The sequence below is a fragment of the Ranitomeya imitator genome, chromosome 1, assembly GCF_032444005.1.
Source record: "Ranitomeya imitator isolate aRanImi1 chromosome 1, aRanImi1.pri, whole genome shotgun sequence".
NCBI classification, from domain to species: Eukaryota; Metazoa; Chordata; class Amphibia; order Anura; family Dendrobatidae; genus Ranitomeya; species Ranitomeya imitator.
Window position 1 is genome coordinate 554705040 of NC_091282.1, and position 20737 is coordinate 554725776.

Consider the following 20737-nt stretch of genomic DNA (forward strand, 5'->3'; position numbering starts at 1 on the left):
AGTTTTATTCATCGGGTCAGTACGATTACAGCGATACCTCATTTATATCGTTTTTTTACGTTTTGCCACTTTTATAGAATAAAAAATATTTTAAGGAAAAAATAATTCTTTTTGCATCACTTTATTCTGAGAGCTATAACTTTTTTATCTTTCTGCTAAAGGAGCTGTATTATGGCTCGTTTTTTGTGGAACAAGATGATGTTTTCAGCGGTACCATGATTATTTATATCTGTCTTTTTGATCGCGTGTTATTCCACTTTCTGTTCGGTGGTATGACAAAGCATTTTTTTGCCTTGTTTTTTACTTTTTTTTTATGGTGTTCACTAAAGGGGATAACTAGTGGGTAAGTTTTAAAGGTCGTGCCATTGCAGACATGGTGATACCAAATGTGTACGTTTATTGTTTTACTTTTATTGTTTATATTATTTTAATTCAAATATTTATTTAGAGATGGAATATATATTGAGGTTTTTTTATTATATTTGATTTAAAAAAATATATATATATATTTTTACAATCATTTAAAACATTTCTTTTACTTTTTTCAAACTTTTTTACTTAGTCCCACTATAGGACAATCATTTTTTGCAGGCTGATCGCTTCTATAGCATAGAGATGAAGTAGCATTGCCATGCCATAGAAACTGTCAGCACTGCACTGACAGAGAGACTTGCTGATCATGCACTGCGCACGAACAACAAGTTTCCTAGCTTTGGTGACCCGGATGTCGTCATGACAACATCTGGTCACCATGACAACAATCGGGACCCCGTGTCACACTGCGGGGTCTACAAACCAAAGGCAGAGGGGCCGTCAGCCCTCTGACAGCTTTAGGAATGATGCGATCATGTTTGATCGCAGCATTTCAGGAGTTAGGGTGTTGGGTGTTAGCTGTCAGAGTCAGCTGACACCCGACGGTGATCTCCCGCGCATAGCCTGTGTGCGCAGGCAATCGCGATGACGTAATATTCCGACCATGGTCAAATAGACGGAATATTATGTCCAATGTCAGAAAGGGATAATCATTCAAAGTTTGAAAATTGCTAATTTGTTTAAATTGTTGTCACATTTCTGATGTTTTTTTATAAATATAAACAAAAACATATCGAACTAAATTTACCATTATCATAAATTACAATGTGCCACGAAAAAACAATCTCAAAATCATTAAAACATTCCAGAGTTATTACCACATACATAAAGGGACACTGGTCAGATTTCAAAAATTTGGCCCTGTCACTAAGGGGTTAAAGAGGCTTTCCACTACATTTATACAGATGGCTAGTCCTTAGGTTAGGTCTGCAATAGAAGATCGGTGAGGGTGCAGCCCAGCCCAGGTCGGTACATTGTTTAGTAGCTGCAGATGGGTACTGCAGATTAGCTCCTATTCTCAACACAAGATGATATGCAGTACCTGGCAGGGGGCCAATATACAGTGTACTGAGTTATGCGGTTCCACCCTGTATATGTATACTGTTTACACATAGCTGCCGCAGGAGATAATAACTGTCTGGTGGGGGGTGCCAGATGTACAGATATAAAATCCACACTAAAATTGAGGAGCAGTCCTAGGGATATGCTATAACACACACACTCTTCATCATAATTCTTTCAAAATCTTACTTAACACAAAAACAACTTCCAAAATTTTGACAAAATTGGGTTTAATAAAACATTTCTATCCCATAACACGAAAGTAAGGTTAGTAACAAAGTATGGTTAGCTTATTACAAAGTGTCCAGCTTCACTCAAATTATTTGACGCAAAAATGAATACACCCCACATCAAAAACTACTACATCCAGTATTTTTTATGACCTCCATGATTTTTAAGGGCAGCACCAAGTGTTCTAGGCATGGAATGAGCAAGTTAGTGACATGTAGAATCATCTGTGTGCTATCGATCATTGTCATGTTGGAAAAATGCACGTCTACCAAGGGCACGGAGTGATGGTAGTAGTTTCTCATTCAATATAGAACAGTATGTCAGTGAATTCATTATACCATCAATGCAATGGAGCTCCCTAACACCAGGAGTACTTATCCACCCCACTTAAAGACACTGCCATCATGTTTCACTGTAAGCACTGTTAATTTAGAAAAATGCATGGTGACTACAGTGAAATAAGTTGGGGACAGTGTCCTTATCTGGGGCTGCACAAGTGCTCCTGGTGTTTGGAGCCACTACCATGATTCACTGTAGACACCATGCATTTTTCTTTGCACTCCTCACCTTTGCGATGTCATACAGATATGAAGCAATCAGTTAAAAAAAAATTTATCTTCGTCTTATCACTCCAGAGTATAGAATTACAGTATTCAATTCCTGCTGGTCCCTTGAGTATTCTATTCTTTATTTTTCATTATTTTTTTATATCTGCCATATAGTGGCAGATATATTAGATTTTTTTCAACTTAGTGCTAGCTTTTATGACCGCTACAAAGGAATATGACTCCGAGTGTAAAAATGCAGAGCAGGCTAAAGACGCCACCAGAGAATCCTGTGAGCTGTGTCCTCTTGGTGAAGAACATAAAAATTAACAGTAAATAATACCATATCTCTAGAGTCATATAGTGGATTAGAAAAAAACAAAGAATGGAATACCTGGAGGCAGTGGGAATAAAATAGAAGCAAAAATGTGAAAACTTTGTTCTTTTTAATACAAAAGCCTATTTGTATTTTATGCTGTCCATGGTGAGGGTAGAAAAATTATTTAAAAAGTTATCTTTAACATATTTCTGCATGGGTTAAAACATAACCAACGAGCTACAATACTAAGATATACACAAACACAAAGATGTACACAAGCTAAACACTAAGGAAAACTAAATCATATTCATATTTTTGATTGGATATTTCTGAGCTAAAACAAAACATTTATTCAGATAAATTTGAAAGGAATCTGTCACCAGGTTTTTGCTACCCCATCAGAAAACAGCATGATGTAGTGACAGATACCCTGACTCCAGCGATGCACCACTAGGTTGCACACTGTCATTTTGATAGTCCTGTAGTGATATACTCCAGCTGATAAAATACTGATTTTATAAAAACAGCAGGCAAGTAACAGACATCATAGGAATCAGGGTCTCTATCCCTACATTATGCTGTTCTCAGGTTAAGTGCAAAAACTTGGTGACAGATTCACTTTAAATGAAAAGTGATTATTTCTATATGGGTCATATAGTTGTGTGAAAAAGTGTTTGCCCCCTTCTCGATTTCCTATTCTTTTGCATGTTTGTCACACTTAAAATATTTGTCACACAAAATCTTAACTTTGTTTTTCTTAAGCCATCCAGATGTGGCCGGTGTGTTTTGGATCATTATCCTGCTGCATAACCCAAGTACGCTTCAGCTTGAGGTTACGAACAGATGGCCGGACATTCGCCTTCAGGATTTATGGGCAGACAGCAGAATTCATAGTTCCATTTACCACAGCAAGTCTCCCAGGTCCTGAAACAGCAAAACAGCCCCAGACCATCACAATATTACCAGCATATTTTACTGTTGGTATGATGTTCCTTTTTTTGAACAGCTGTGTTACTTCTACGCCAGATGTAATTGGACATACACCTTTGAAAAAGTTCAACTTTTGTCTTGTCAGTACACAGAGTATTCTCCCAAAAGTCTTGGGAAACAACAAGATGTTTTCTGGCAAAACTGAGACACAAGCCTTTATGTTATTAAAGCTCAGCATTGTTTTTCGTCTTGGATCTCTGCCATGCATGCCATTTTTGCCCAGTCTCTTTCTTACTGTGGAGTCAAGAACACTGACCTTAAAGGGACACTGTCACCCGAATTTGGAGGGAACAATCTTCAGCCATGGAGGCGGGGTTTTTGGGTGTTTGATTCACCATTTCCTTACCCGCTGGCTGCATGCTGGCTGCAATATTGGATTGAAGTTCATTCTCTGTCCTCCATAGGACACGCCTGTGCAAGGTAAGATTGCACCTTGTGCAGGCATGTACTACGGAGGACAGAGAATGAACTTCAATCCAATATTGCAGCCAGCATGCAGCCAGCGGTTAAGGAAAGGGTGAATCAAACACCCCAAAACCCCGCCTCCATGGCTGAAGATTGTTCCCAGGAACACATGGGCTACTTGCACAGTGAACAAGTCTGTAGGAACATGTTCACACACCACCAAGAAACCTGAAGACACAAAAGAGAATAGTAAAACCAAAAACACTCAGTTTGAAAAAAATGTTGCAGTAATCCGCAAGTGCTAGTAAAAGATGTAAAAAACAGGGTATTTGATTGATACGTTTTTTGCAAAAAATGTATACTAAGCTGCTCTACCAAACTTCACGGTATACCCATATCAGAGCAGTCCTAACTAATGTATGCAATCCCTATCTGATGTATTTAAAAACCTGATCATCTGTATATTACCTGTGTGAACAGGGTTCAGAGAGGAAAAAATCCATGTGTGCATACAGAGTAGAACAGCTTTTGTGCAGATAGCCCAAGAGGAGTGGTGCATAACTCCCCAGGGTATATTTTTTACATCTTTTACTAGCACTTGCGGATTACTGCGATTTTTTTCAAACTGAGTGTTTTTGGTTTTACTATTCTCTTTTGTGTCTTCAGGTTTCTTGGTGGTGTGTGGACATGTTCCTACAGACTTGTTCACTGTGCAAGTAGCCCATGTGTTCCTGTTTCCATAATTGTTCTCTTGTGTCTACAAGACTGGGGAGTTATCCACCACTCCTCTTGGGCTATCTGCACAAAAGCTGTTTTACTCTGTACTCTGTATGCAAGTAACAAATTACTTGGCACTCAGGAGATTGTGTTCCAAGATAAGAAATCAGTCCATTCAGTGCATCCAGTTCCAACTGTCCAACTTAAACGTTTTCGGTCTTAACAACAGACCTTCATCAGAAGTAGTTTTTATGGAATACTGTAACACATGTACACAAAACACAGGAGAATAATTTTAGAGGACACATATGATGCACAAAGCAAAAACAGATGTAATACATTTTGCTCGAAGAAAAAACAACTAAATGCATCACTGGTTGTATAGACAATCACAGCAGTGGCGGTCTAAAAGATCCGGACTGGTGTTCCGTGAGTCACGTTCAGGAGATGCAATAGACTGTGAGCGTGTATAGGAAAAAAATGAGAGTAACAAGTCCATCTCGGGTGACTGAGCAAATAGGTAGCATGATGACCACCCCCAAAGGATACAGAGAGTGCGGTGACCCCCCACCGGGTTGGATACCTAACTTGAGCACCGCCAAGTAGCCCTGAGTGCCGTGTGTACTAGTGTTACCTACTCTGTATGCACACATGGATTTTTCCTCTCTGAACCCTGTTCACACAGGTAATATACAGATGATCAGGTTTTTAAATACATCAGATAGGGATTGCATACATTAGCTAGGACTGCTCTGATATGGGTATACCGTGAAGTTTGGTAGAGCAGCTTAGTATACATTTTTTGCAAAAAACGTATCAACCAAATACCCTGTTTTTTACATCTTTTACTAGCACTTGCGGATTACTGCGATTTTTTTCAAACGGAGTGTTTTTTGGTTTTACTATTCTCTTTTGTGTCTTCAGGTTTCTTGGTGGTGTGTGAGCATGTTCCTACAGACTTGTTCACTGTGCAAGTAGTCCATGTGTTCCTGTCTCCATAATTGTTCTCTTGTGTCTACAAGACTGGGGAGTTATCCACCACTTCTCTTGGGCTATCTGCACAAAAGCTGTTCTACTCTGTATGCACACATGGATTTTTCCTCTCTGAACCCTGTTCACACAGGTAATATACAGATGATCAGGTTTTTAAATACATCAGATAGGGATTGCATACATTAGTTAGGACTGCTCTGATATGGGTATACCGTGAAGTTTGGTAGAGCAGCTTAGTATACATTTTTTGCAAAAAACGTATCAACCAAATACCCTGTTTTTTACATCTTTTACTAGCACTTGCGGATTACTGCGATTTTTTTCAAACTGAGTGTTTTTGGTTTTACTATTCTCTTTTGTGTCCTGAAGATTGTTCCCTCCAAATTCAGGTGACAGTGTCCCTTTAACTGAAGCAAGTGAGGCCAGCAGTTGTTTGGATGTTCTTGTGGGGTCTTTTGTGACCTCTTGGATGAGTTGTTGTTGCGCTTTTGGGCTAACTTTGGTCGGATGCCCACTCCTGGGAAGGTTCACCACTGATCAATATATTAGCTATTTGTGGATAATGACTCTCACTGTGGTTCGCTGGAATCCCAAAGCTTTAGAAAATAGTTTTATAACATTTTCCAGACTGATAGATCTCAATTACTTTGTTTCTTATTAGTTCCACAAGTTCTTTGGATAGCTGTATGATGTCTAGCTTTTGAGAACCTTTTGGTCTACTTCACTTTGTCAGGCAGGTCCTATTTAAGTTATTTTTTGATTGAGAAGGGTGTGACAGTAATCAGACCTGGATGTGGCTAGGGAATTTGAACTCAGCTTCCCAAAGATGTAATAAACTTAGGTTAATTTAGGTTTTAAAGGGGGCAATCACCTTTCACAAAGGACCATGTAGGTTTGGATTTCTTTTTCCCTTAATAATAAAGACCTTCATAAGGTTTGGTGATCTGAAACATTAAGGTGTGACAAACATGCAAAAGAATAAGAAATCAGGAAGGGGCAAACACTTTTTCACACAACTGTAATTGGCCAATAAAGCAAAAGCAATGTCACAAAATCAAAGCAAAGAATATATAAAAATCCAGTCAAAATAGGGTATTACTTCATTCTAAATTGAAAAAACTGAAGTGTTTGGTTATTTAAGTATCAGATTTAGACTAGGAATCTTCCAACAATTTTGTTTAGCTAAAATTGAGTTTACGGATTTGTATGTGAACTAAAGATGCTTAATTGTATAAGCTGCTTTAAAGGGAATCTACTATTAGAAAGTTACCTATCGTTTATATTAGGTTTTTGTGTTTAATTTTTGTTTCCTTTTATAATATTGACAATGTTTTGGCTTTTTTGTCATATCACTATTCTTATTAAAAAACAAAATTTGCAAAATGAAAGAACAGCAGCAAAATCTAAATCAAATTAATAATTGGTGTGACCACATTTTGCCTTCAAACAGCACCAAAAGCACACAATTTTTTAACCCATTTACAACCCTCTTTGATGTGGGTTCCAGCATGCCAGAAGCGGGCCACTAACTTTTCCCCATCACTAACTCAGCCCACTGGCGCTTCGGTCACGCGATCGCAGGACGCCGATGGGTTGGCATGAAAACCACGGGTCTGCAGGAGACTCCGTCCTTCTCATTGCCGATCTGCTATGCGCGCCGCCCAGTGGCCGGAATTCCTAGAAGATGATCATCTCTGTTACACATAGCAGGACTGAATGGAATTAAGCATAATGTGTCTTTTATCTGCTTCACTAAAGCTCACCACTGCGTTTACAGTCCTCAAAGATACCCATATCCTTAAGGTACCTTCACACTGAGCAACTTTCCAACGAGAACGACAGCGATCCGTGACGTTGCAGCGTCCTGGATAGCGATCTCGTTGTGTTTGACACGCAGCAGCGATCTGGATACCGCTGTGACATCGCTGGTCGTAGCTAGAAGTCCAAAACTTTATTTGGTCGTCAGGTCGGCGTGTATCGTCATGTTTGACAGCAAAAGCAACGATGCCAGCAATGTTTTTTCATGGAGTGAACAACCAGCGAGAACGATAAGTACGTCACTGGATCGCCCCTGCATCATTCAGCTGTTGCCGTGTTTGACGTCTCCTAGCGACCTAAACAGCGACGCTGCAGCTATCGGATCGTTGTCTATATCGCTACAGCGTCGCTTAATGTGACTGTACCTTTAATGCTGAGAACCACAGACACTTATCCATCATGTATTACTATCAGGGAGGCATCTGATTAGCCTTAAATTTATTCTACAGCAGTATAATGACCCCGTTAGTGGCACCAAAATACTTGCACTATTTGCCTTGTGGGGTACATGGGACCGCAGTTTTCATATAAAAAAATAAACAGCATATATTAAAGAAGAATTTTACTTTACTTAGGAACTTAAGGTACAACAGCTTTGCTAAATGATAAAATATTTAAAAATCAAGAACATTTAAACGTACTTATGTACTATGAAAAAACTATTTGGCACAAGAATCACATATCTTTTTATGTCGCTCGTTGCACATACTTTTTTTTTTTTTTTTTAGCAATTTACACATTTGGTTTTGGTTTTTCAGTCCCTAGATCTCACACACAAATGACAATGACCTTTGACAGGATGTGGGCTACTTCCAAAACAGGAAAAAGAACCAAAACATTACTACACTAAGGTCCGATGAACCCCAAGCACTTGCTGTGGCAAGACACATATCACGATGCATTGAGGAGGGAAGGGCTAGGAAGCTACCAAAACGAACAGTTACCTAACTTCCATACTTGAAAATGTGAGAAAAACAAACTTGCTTTGGATCCAATGGACACTACAGGACTAATTAAAGGTTAAGAACCATGTTCAGTATAAAGACAAGTAGTCATGGAAATTATGCCATAGCCCCCACAGAGCCCTAATCTCGACTTCAAGTCTGTCTGGGATCATAAAAAGATACAGAAGAATTTCCACAAGTCTACATCCAAAAAAGATCTGCAGTAAGGCTACTTTCACACTAGCGTCGGAATCTCCCCGTCGCAATGCGTCGGGCAGAGATTCCGACGCTAGCGTTTAACGCACTGCACAACGGAGGCAGCGGATGCATTTCTCCGGCGCATCCGCTGCCCTATTGTGAGGTGCGGGGAGGTGGGGGCGGAGTTCCGGCTGCGCATGCGCGGTCGGAAAAAGCGGTCCGTCAGGAGCAAAAAACGTTACATGTAGCGTTTTTTGCTCCCGACGGTCCGCCAAAGCACGACGCATCCGTCGCAATGCGTCGTCAATACAAGTCTATGGGGAAAAAACGCATCCTGCAAGCACTTTTGCAGGATGCGTTTTTTCTGCAAAACGACGCGTTGTGACGGATTGCAGTTAACGCTAGTGTGAAAGTAGCCTTAGTCATACAAGATGTTTGGAACAATCCCCCTGCCGAAATCCTTCAAAAATCATATGCAAGTGTACCTAAAAGAATTGATGTTTTAACGCTCTCTTGAAGGCAACGGGCGATCACACCAAATATTCATTTGCTTTAGATTTCTTTTCTGTTCGTTCACTTTGTATTTTGTTAATTGATAAAGATAAACTTTTAACACTTCTATTTTTGGAAGTATTCTTACTTTGCAGCAGTTTTCCCACACCTACCTAAAACTTTTCCACAGTTTTTTATAAAACTTTGATTACATCCATAATGGTATAAAAGAAAATTGGATACACACTATCATAAGACAAATCTCTAGTGATGAGCGAACGTGCTCAGACAAGGTGTTATTTGAGCATGATCGAGAGCTATCCAATTGTCTTCGGTGTGCTGGAATAATATGTTCGAGTCCCTGCGGCTGCATGTCTCGTAATGTTTGACAGTCTAACAAACAGGCAATCCCTGCATATGTTGCGGCTGTCAAACAGCGGTGAGAAATGCAGCTGCAGGGACTCAAACATATTTTCAGAGCATGCCAAAGACACTTGGATAGCACTCGATCATCCTCAAATAACACCTTGTCCGAGCACGTTCACTCAGCACTACAAATCTCCTATAAATTACTACAAGCTCTTGTCACCAGCTCACTATGCGTGGTTAGTCAATTCTTTATTGGCAGGTTACAATATAGTACTGATTTTTCTTAAAGGGGTATTTCCATCTCCAAGATCCTGTACCAGTATGTTTACATATTATTATTATTATACCAGCAAATATCTCCAATTAGAAATGTAGCATAGTTCTTCTGATTTGCTATGTCTCTTACTCATGTGCATGGTACTGCAGTAGCTTAAAGGGAACCTGTCACCCCGAAAATCGCGGGTGAGGTAAGCCCACCGGCATCAGGGGCTTATCTACAGCATTCTGTAATACTGTAGATAAGCCCCCGATGTTACCTAAAAGAGGAGAAAAAGACGTTATATTATACTCACCCAGGGGCGGTCCCGCTGCCGGTCAGGTCAAACGGGCGTCTCCGGTCCGCTGCGGCGCCTCCCATCTTCATTACAAGACGTCCTCCTCTGATCTGCAGCCACGGCTCCGGCGCAGGCGTACTTTGCTCTGCCCTGTTGAGGGCAGAGGATAGTACTGCAGTGCGCAGGCGCCGGAAAGGTCAGAGGCCCGGCGCCTGCGCACTGCAGTACTTTGTCTGCCCTCAACAGGGCAGAGCAAAGTACGCCTGCGCCGGAGCCATGGCTGAAGATCAGAGGAGGACGTCTTGTAATGAAGATGGGAGACGCCGCAGCGGACCGGAGACGCCCATCCGACCTGACCAGCAGCGGGACCGCCCTTGGGTGAGTATAATATAACGTCTTTTCTCCTCTTTCAGGATACATCGGGGGCTTATCTACAGCATTACAGAATGCTGTAGATAAGCCCCTGATGCCGGTGGGCTTACCTCACCCACGATTTTCGGGGTGACAGGTTCCCTTTAAGTATACATAGTTACGAGCACTAACAACCAACTGTCACTATATGAGTTGTCATAATCATTGATATCTAAGCTACTGCAATAACCTGCACATGGTGTAAAGAACATAGCAAATCAGAAGAACTATAATACATTTCAAATTGGATCCATTTGTAAATATTATTATTATTACTATACCTAAAACAGTACAGACCAAAAGTTTGGACACAGCTTCTCATTTAAAGATTTTTCTGTATTTTTATGACTATGAAAATTGTACATTCACACTGAAAGCATCAAAACTATGAATTAACACATGTGGACTTATATACTTAACAAAAAAGTGTGAAACAACTGAAATTAGGGCTTATATTCTAGGTTCTTCAAAGTAGCCACCGTTTGCTTTGATGACTGCTTTGCATACTCTTGACATTCTCTTGTTGAGCTTCAAGAGGTAGTCACCAGGAATTGTTTTCACTTCACAGGGGTGCCCTGTGAGGTTTAATAAGTGGGATTTCTTGCCTTATAAATGGTGTTGGGACCATCAGTTGTGTTGTGCAGAAGTCTGGTGGATACACAGCTGATAGTCCTGCTGAATAGATTGTTAGAATTTGTATTAAGGAAAGAAAAAAGCAGCTAAGTAAAGAAAAACGAGTGGCCATCATTTCTTTAAGAAATGAAGGTCAGCTGGTCCGAAAAATTGGGAAAACTTTGAAAGTGTCCCCAAGTGCAGTGGCAAAAACCATCAAGTGCTACAAAGAAACTGGATCACATGAGGACCGCCCCAGGAAAGGAAGACCAAGAATCACCTCTGCTTCTGAGGATAAGTTTATCCGAGTCACCAGCCTCAGAAATCGCAGGTAAACTGCAGCTCAGATTAGAGACCAGATCAATGCCACACAGAGTTCTAGCAGCAGACGCATTTCTACAACAACTGTTAAGAGGAGACTTTGTGCAGCAGGCCTTCATGGTAAAATAGCTGCTAGGAAACCACTGCTAAGGACAGGCAACAAGCAGAAGAGACTTGTTTGGGTAAAGAACACAAGGAATGGACATTAGACCAGTGGAAATCTGTGCTTTGGTCTGATGAGTCCAAATTTGAGATCTTTGGTTCCAACCACCGTGTCTTTGTGCGACGCAGAAAAGGTGAACGGATGGGCTCTACATGAATGGTTCCCACCGTGAAGCATGGAGGAGGAGATGTGATGGTGTGGGGGTGCTTTGCTGGTGACACTGTTGGGGATTTATTCAAAATTGAAGGCATACTGAACCAGCATGGCTACCACAGCATCTTGCAGTGGCATGCTATTCCATCCGATTTGCGTTTAGTTGGACCATCATTTATTTTTCAACAGGACAATGACCCCAAACACACCTCCAGGCAGTGTAAGGGCTATTTGAGCAAGAAGGAGAGTGATGATGTGCTACGCCAGATGACCTGGCCTCCACAGTCACCAGACCTGAACCCAATCGAGATGGTTTGGGGTGAGCTGGACCGCAGAGTGAAGGCAAAAGGGCCAACAAGTGCTAAGCATCTCTGGGAACTCCTTCAAGATTGTTGGAAGACTATTCCCGTGACTACCTCTTGAAGCTCATCAAGAGAATGCCAAGAGTGTGCAAAGCAGTCATCAAGGCAAAAGGTGGCTACTGTGAAGAACCTGGAATATAAGCCATAATTTCAGTTGTTTCACACCTTTTTGTTAAGTATATAATTCCACATGTGTTCATTCATAGTTTTGATGCCTTCAGTGTGAATGTACAATTTTCATAGTCTTGAAAATACAGGAAAATCTTTAAATGAGAAGGTGTGTCCAAACTTTTGGTCTGTACTGTACACACTGGGACACGATTGGAGATGGGAAAACTCTTTGTTCGAAATCCCATTTTTCATTCCACAACGGAGCAATTAACCATATCAAACTAATGACAATATAATATCTGAAGGTAGCAGTAATGTCTGTGCACATTTTCATTGTAGGTGGATTTAGATATACTGGAAACTGTAGTTACACCTGGTGCACAGTATCAATTTGAAAATCTGTATCTCTTTCCCTTGAACTGCCAGGAAAACAAGTTAACGTATAAGACGACCCCCAACTTTTCCATATAAAATATGGAGTTTGGGATATACTCGTCGTATAAGATGGGGGCCATCTTATACGCCCAGTCATCTTATACAGCGTGTGGTTCCCAGGGTCTGGAGGAGAGGAGACTCTCCCTTCAGGCCCGGGGATCCATATTCATGTAAAAAAAAGAATAAAAATTAAAAATATGGGATATACTTACCCTCCGTCATGGGACCGCGACGTCATCGAAGGTCCTTCGCTCAATGCATCCTTAGGAACGGAGGCCGCCGCTTGCACTGCTGAGAGCCGCGGGCCTTTGGAGGGTAAGTATATCCCATTTTTTTTTTTTTTTACATGAATATGGATCCCAGGGCCTGAAGGAGAGTCTCCTCTCCTCCAGATCCTGGGAACCATACAGGACCGCTCCCTGCACACGCCGTACCTGGCGTATAAGACGACCCCCGACTTTTGAGATGATTTTCAAGGGTTAAAAAGTCAGCTTATACGCCGGAAAATACAGTACTATACTTTTAAAGGTAATGAGTTATAAGAAAATGACTATTGTTTAAATCTGGTCTTTGTGGTAATATTTTTTTTTCAATCACTATACACAGCTGATGACACAGGAAGTACCATTCCTAATAGAAGTTGTCACAGCTCCCTTCACAATGACCTTTTATTATTTATTATGCTTGCTTATAAAGCACCATCATATTCCACAGCACTTTACAGACATTATCGCCACTGTCCCCATTGGGGCTCACAATCTAAATTCCCTATCAGTATGTCTTTGGAGAATGGGAGACAACAGGAGAACCCAGAGGAAACCCACGCAAACACCTTGCAGATGTTGTCCTTGGTGGTATTTTAACCCAAGTCCCCAGTGCTGCACGTCGGCAGTGCTAACCACTGAGCCACCGTGCTGCCTTATTATCTGCTTTAATACAAAATCTATAATCTAATTCTGTTCATGTGTTCACTGCTAATGTACATGTGGACTTCCTGAAAAAAAATACCCAGTAAGTTTGAATGGTTCAATGATCAATATGAAAACACCAAGCTTTTTTTCCCAAATACTTATCGTGATATTAAAAAAAAGCCAAAACTTTAAAAATACTTTTAGCATAATAACCTGAATTAAGCAATAAGCCTTTTTTTTTTTACACATTCCCTTTTAGTTAAACGATCATTGTTTTCACTTTGCATTTCCATAATAAAAGGAAAAGCCTTTTGTATTCACAAGTAACTAAAGGTACCGTCACACTTAGCGACGCTGCAGCGATACCGACAACGATCCGGATCGCTGCAGCGTCGCTGTTTGGTCGCTGGAGAGCTGTCACACAGACACCTCTCCAGCGACCAACGATCCCGAGGTCCCCGGTAACCAGGGTAAACATCGGGTAACTTAGCGCAGGGCCGCGCTTAGTAACCCGCTGTTTATCTTGGTTACCAGCGTAAAAAAACAAACACTACATACTTACATTCAGCTGTCTGTCCCTTGCCGTCTGGTTCCTGCACTGACTGCTGGCCGTAAAGTGAAAGTGAAAGCACAGCACAGCGGTGAGTCACACAGCGGTGACTCACCGCTGTGGCTGTGCTCTGCTTTCACTTTACGGCCAGCAGTCAGTGCAGGAACCAGACGGCAAGGGACAGACAGCTGAATGTAAGTATGTAGTGTTTGTTTTTTTACGCTGGTAACCAGGGTAAACAGCGGGTTACTAAGCGCGGCCCTGCGCTTAGTTACCCGATGTTTACCCTGGTTACCAGTGAAGACATCGCTGAATCGGTGTCACACACGCCGATTCAGCGATGTCTACGGGGAGTCCAGCGACGAAATAAAGTTCTGGACTTTCTTCCCCGACCAGCGACAGCACAGCAGGGGCCTGATCGTTGCTGCCTGTCACACTGGACGATATCGCTAGCGAGGACGCTGCAACGTCACGGATCGCTAGCGATATCGTCTAGTGTGACAGTACCTTAAGTGGTTAATTTATTTAAGTAGTTATTATGCTTACTTATATAGCACCATCTTATTTCACAGTGCTTTAAAGATCTAGTTCACAGTGACATATGGAATTAAGAAACGTACACCATGCCATATTATATTTAGTCTCCACATCCTACCCACACTACAACCACTGCTCCCATTATAATCCCTGTGTAAGTTGCATTCACAACAGAATTGCCCCGATGGGATGCTATATTGATGTACATTATCATGCTTGACAAACTTAAAAATCTGCATAAAGATGCTTCAGAGTAGGGATAAAAGGTGATCATGCAAAACCACATGGCATGCCAGTAAGGGAGTACTAAGTGAGGGTCTACTCACACGCCGGATTTCTGTTAAGTTTGCCATGTCATTTCCTATGGGGGTCATGTAACCAGACAGGGTCTGGAGAAAAGGGCAGGGAAAAACCACAGATGGAACAAAGATTACACACATTTTATTACTTAAAGGGTTATTCCCGTTTTTAGCAATTTTTGGATAACAAAGATTATACAATTTCCAAATAATCTTTATGCTTCTGTTTTTTTACAGCTTTCAAGAGTTTTGCTTGTACTTGTACAATCGAAATCTTCATTTATTCACTTCAAGGGGTGCACATCTCTCCATGGCTATGTGATGGGTACACAGGAGTAGAGATGGGCAAACCCAAACAGTAAAATTGGGCTAGGTGGGGGAAGTGCAATATCCATGGCCCCTTACCAGCCTGTGAAAACCAGCCCCAGCCATCTGCTTTAGCTAGACTGGTTTTCAAAATTTTAAATAATCTCAAAAAACGGTGTAGGGGTCCCTCTATTCTTGATGACCAGCCTTGCCAAAGCTGACAGCTGAGGGTTGCAGCCTGCTACAGTCATTTTTGTCTGCCTGGTTATCAAAAATACGGGAACCCATGCAATTTAAAAAACAAAACAAAAAAAAAATATATATATATAATTATATATATATAATTATATATATATATATATATATATATATATATATATATATATATATATATAGTGCAGGCACAGGCTGATGGATACACTCAACAGCGGCGCCTGCTCTTGCTGTTATCAGCGACAGCAGGCGTAGGCTGATGGGAATAGTAGGCCCATCAGCCAACACCTGTAATCAGAGGTATACTTTTTACCACCGGTCACAGCTGCGGGCTCACGCTGTCATCTGACAGCGTGGGAACTGCAGCTCTTTGCCTGGCGGTATTACTCTTACTGCCGATCAGAGGAAGTATTTGCCTCACTGTCATGCACATGACAGCGTGGCAAACACTGGATGTTTGGGCCCCTCATTCATGTGAATGGGGTCCGGATTCGGGTTCGAGTACTGTTCTGGCACCCGAACCAAACTTTTTTTTTTAACTGTTTGGCCGAAACCAAACATCCAGGGGTTCGCCCATCAATACACAGGAGTACACTATGTTACAGGGGAGAGCTCAGATACACACAACAGATTTGCATGTACTGGAAGTAATTAATAAAGCACCTACTGAATGACAGCAAGCATAGATCCTGAAACTTGACAAAAATACAGAACGTACATTGGAAACTGCATAGCTTTTTATTAAACAAAAATAACATTTGTTCATTGAGACAAGAATACCCCTTTAACCTTGTGCATGAGAAAATAACACTTGCAGATTATGACCATTTTTTACATTTCTCTATATAGGTGAAAATTATACAGTATCTGCTGTATAATCTAAACATCTAATAAAATATTGTACTTACTCTTAAATGGAAAACACAAGCTGCTTTCACTGCATACTTTAAACAAAATTAAAACAATTATCAAGTAACATACAATTTTAGCCGCCTAACACTAGTTATCTACTTAAAGGGACTAGAAAAATAAAATAAAAAAGACTATAAAACTTAACATACCACTGTCCATAACATAAGCTCTGAATATTCATGTAGGAAACAGCCAAAAGCTGAACACTGAACTTTAGAATAAGTTGGCACTGCCTGTCCCTTTTCAGCTTGCCATCATGAGCAGCCCTTTATAATATCAAAGTGCAGGATTATAATACAATGTAAAGTTTCTCTTATATTCTTCATCCTGCTTCTTACCCAATAACTTCTGCATGTCATAAAGCTAATTTACATAAATAAGTATACAGTCTTTCAGTGTTCTTGTCGGCCGATTCATGATGCTTGAACCACATGCTGCTTGAACTCTCTGCTAAGCTAGACTGACAGGTCTCTTCCCTTACAAGTATTTAGGGAGAGACCTGTAAATCTAGGTGAGCAGGGAGGAGAGAAGCTCGTGGGGACATATCTCTGGGACTAGTCATCCATGTCAATTCATCCACGGTCAATGTTTTACAATATGGTTTCTCAGAAACTCTGAAGCAGCACAGTGTTCCCCAACTCCAATGCTTTAGCTTAACAAACTGAGAATGGTTCCAGGATTTCCTTAGTACAATCTCATCACCAGCACAATTCTAAGGAAATCCTGAAAACATGATCTGTTGGTGGGTCTTGAGGACTGGAGTTGGGGGACACTGTGCTTCAGCGTTTATGAGAAACCATATTGTAAAACAGTGACCGTGGATGAATTAACATGGATAGTCACAGAGATATGTCCCCCTTGAGCTTCTCTCCGCTCTGCTCACCTAGATTTACAGGTCTCTCCCTTAATACTTGTAAAGAGGCCTGTCAGTCTAGCTTACCGGAGAGGAAAGAAGGCAGCAGGGACATTACCTCTGTGACTAGTCATCCAAGACTTCTCATCCCTGGCTGCAGTTTTAAAACATTCATAGCTGCAAGAGTGGAGCAATTGTCTGATTCATGATGCATGTGGTTCGGGCAGCATTAATCAGCTGTAAGGTTCCCTTTAAGCTGTGTTATCTTTTGCACAGAGTCGTTCATTTTATCTTGGAAATAATGCTGCTGTAGGCTGTGCTATGTCTTCTGGTTGAACATGAGACACCATGTCGGGCACAGTCATGTGACGGTTCAGTTTCCCTGCGTGAATTTTGTATTTCTGTTCCTTTTCCTAACGCAGTTATGAACATTGTCTCAGTTTCCCTATGCAGAGGTGCCTACTGTAAAGCCAATCTCTGGGATTCCTGTTTACACCTGAGATTAGCATTTTAGGCAGGATTTCTGCCAAAGTAAAACATGTAACAAAAATTAAAAACTACCACAGGTCAGAAAAACTACATGTTTTAATATAGATTTTGGATTAGTAATGTTTGTTGAACATTGTATATCCAATTATATATTTGCAAAATAATTCTTACATTATATAAGTAATATACCGTATATACTCGAGTATAAGCCATTTTTTGGGCTGAAAGTCTCCCTCTCGGCTTATACTCGAGTCATACCCAGGGGTCGGCAGGGGAGGGGGAGCGGGGGCTGTCTAATTATACTCACCTGCTCCTGGCGCGGTTCCCCGGCGCCAGCAGCTTCTTCCTGTACTAAGCAGTCACATGGTAAAGCTCATTACAGTAATGAATATGTGGCTTCACCTCCCATTAGGGTGGAGCCGCATATTCATTACTGTAATGAGCGGTAACTGTGACCGCTCAGTACAGGAAGAAGCTGCGGCTCTGGGGAAGCAGGGACTGCACCGCGCCAGGAGCAGGTGAGTATAACGGGGAGGGGAGCTCAGCGCTGCGCGATACTAACCTGCTCCTCGTTCCAGCCGCAGCTCCGTCTTCAGCGTCTTCTGCAGTGACGCTCAGGTCAGAGGGCGCGGTGACGTAGTTAGTGCGCGCCCTCTGCTTGAACGTCAGTGCTGAAGATGGAGCGACGCCGGAACGAGGAGCAGGTGAATATTGGAAGTGCCGGGGGCCTGAGCGACGGAGAGGTGAGTATGTGATTTTTTTTTTTACCGCAGGAACAGCAAATGGGGCAAGTGTTTGTATAGAGCATCTTCTGGGGCATAACGTTTATGCAGCACTATAATGGGGCAAATGTCTGTATAGAGCATCTTATGGGGTCATAACGTTTGTGCAGCACTATATGGGGCAAGTGTCTGTATAGAGCATCTTATGGGGCCATAACGTTTGTGCAGCACTATATGGGGCAAGTGTCTGTATGGAGCATCTTATGGGGCCATAACGTTTGTGCACCACTATAATGGGGCAAGTGTCTGTATAGAGCATCTTATGGGGCTATGACGTTTGTGCAGCACTATAATGGGGTAAATGTCTGTATGGAGCATCTTATGGGGCCATAACGTTTGTGCAGCACTATATGGGGCAAGTGACTGTATGGGGCCATAACGTTTGTGCAGTACTATTTGGGGCAAGTGTCTTTCTAGGGCCATAATCAACGTTTGTTCAGCACTATATGGGGCAAGTGTCTGTATGGGGCCATAATCAACATTTGTGCAGCACTATATGGGGCAAATATCTTTATAGAGCATCTTATGGGGCCATAATCAACATTTGTGCAGCATTATAGTGGGCAAATGTGTCTATGGAGCATCTTATGGGGCCATTATTAACCTTTATGCAGGATTATAAGGGCAATATTTTAATATGGAGCATCTTATGGGGCCCATCATAAACTTTATGGATCATTATATGGGGCTCCTGATTCAATATGGATATTCAAAATCACTTAACCTACTGATATCTCAATTAATTTTACTTTTATCGATATCTATTTTTACTTTTGACATTTACCGGTAGCTGCTGCATTTCCCATCCTAGGCTTATACTCGAGTCATTAAGTTTTCCCATTTTTTTTGTGGAAAAATTAGGAGGGCCAGCTTATACTTGGGTCAGCTTATACTCGAGTATATACGGTAAATAGAATTGTAATATAGCAACTAATAAATCTTAATAAATCTACTACTTAATAATTCAATTGTAGCCAAATTTACTAAAAGCCAAAAGCAACTTTACGTAACGTGACAGAATATATCATTTATCACTAATAGTAAAGGATTCCTTGGCTTCCACTGAAATCATGTCTAAAAGAAGTAATTCATGTCTTTATTTTATAAGGGCATATTAAATATATAGACTTATGGCAAAAACGTATGCCACAGGACATAATAAAATTGTGTGCAATTAATAATTTGAGCCAATAAATAAAAAAAAAAACAGGTATTAACAAAGCTATATAGTTCTAAAAGTATGCTTACCTGTATCGCCGTGTTCCTTTCTGCTGGTGGGATCATATCAGGAGTCAAAACTTGTGGCGGATCAAGTCCTTTGCTGACTTTCTGTTGAATGAAGTACATTGCGAGACCAAACTGATCCTTATTTAGCTTCCCCATCTGCCTGGTGTCTGCAAGTGCCCTGTAGAGTATGGCCTGTTAGCTTTTATACACTAATAAATGATTTCAATAAAAAAGCATTCAGGTAGCTATGTAAAATTTTCAAGTAATTGCATAAAAATATTTACCTATCTTATAACATGTATTTAATTATTAAAGAGGATATCCGGTACTTTAGAAAAAAATGCATGTTGCTGATAACAGAGGCTACCTGTCTGTACCAAGCGCTGGTCATTGACTATCCTTGCCAGAGATTCGGCTACTCCCTGTCAACAGAGCTGCAGTTTCTCTTACTGTTGACATGATGGGACTAAGGGTACCGTCACACAGTGGCACTTTGGTCGCTAGGACGGCACGATCCGTGACGTTCCAGCGATATAATTACGATCTCGCTGTGTCTGACACGCTACTGCGATCAGGGACCCCGCTGAGAATCGTACGTCGTAGCAGATCGTTTGAAACTTTATTTTGTCGCTGGCTCTCCCGCTGACATCGCTGAATCGGCGTGTGTGACGCCGATTCAGCGATGTCTTCACTGGTAACCAGGGTAAACATCGGGTTACTAAGCGCAGGGCCGCGCTTAGTAACCCGATATTTACCCTGGTTACCAGTGTAAATGTAAAAAAAAAAAAAAAAAAACACTACATACTTACATTCCGTGTCTGTCCCTCGCCGTCAGCTTCCCGCACTAACTGGTGAGCGCCGGCCAGCCGTAAAGTACAGCGGTGACGTCATCGCTGTGCTTTCCGGCTGTGCAGTGCTCGCTGTCAGTGCAGAGAAGCACAGCGCCGGGGGACAGACACGGAATGTAAGTATGTAGTGTTTTTTTTTACGTTTACGCTGGTAACCAGGGTAAACATCGGGTTACTAAGCGCGGCCCTGCACTTAGTAACCCGATGTTTACCCTGGTTACCAGGGGACTTCG

The 20737-nt window shown here is 41.4% G+C and overlaps 1 protein-coding gene across 6 annotated transcripts in view; it reads right to left on the bottom strand.

Annotated features, from left to right (window-relative positions):
- EPS15L1 (epidermal growth factor receptor pathway substrate 15 like 1) overlaps positions 1-20737 on the bottom strand; it is a 393851-nt gene that overhangs the window by 252788 nt on the left and 120326 nt on the right. For 2 of the 6 annotated variants that reach the window (XM_069767729.1, XM_069767730.1), the window contains exons 11-12: positions 19678-19834; positions 14902-14964 (exon numbers count right to left, since the gene is read on the bottom strand). In XM_069767729.1, the coding sequence (XP_069623830.1) occupies positions 14902-14964; positions 19678-19834 (220 nt within the window). Of the gene's footprint in view, positions 1-14901; positions 14965-16301; positions 16338-19677; positions 19835-20737 lie in introns of all 6 variants that reach the window. The other 4 variants (XM_069767732.1, XM_069767733.1, XM_069767728.1 and 1 more) reach the window with 3 other exon arrangements.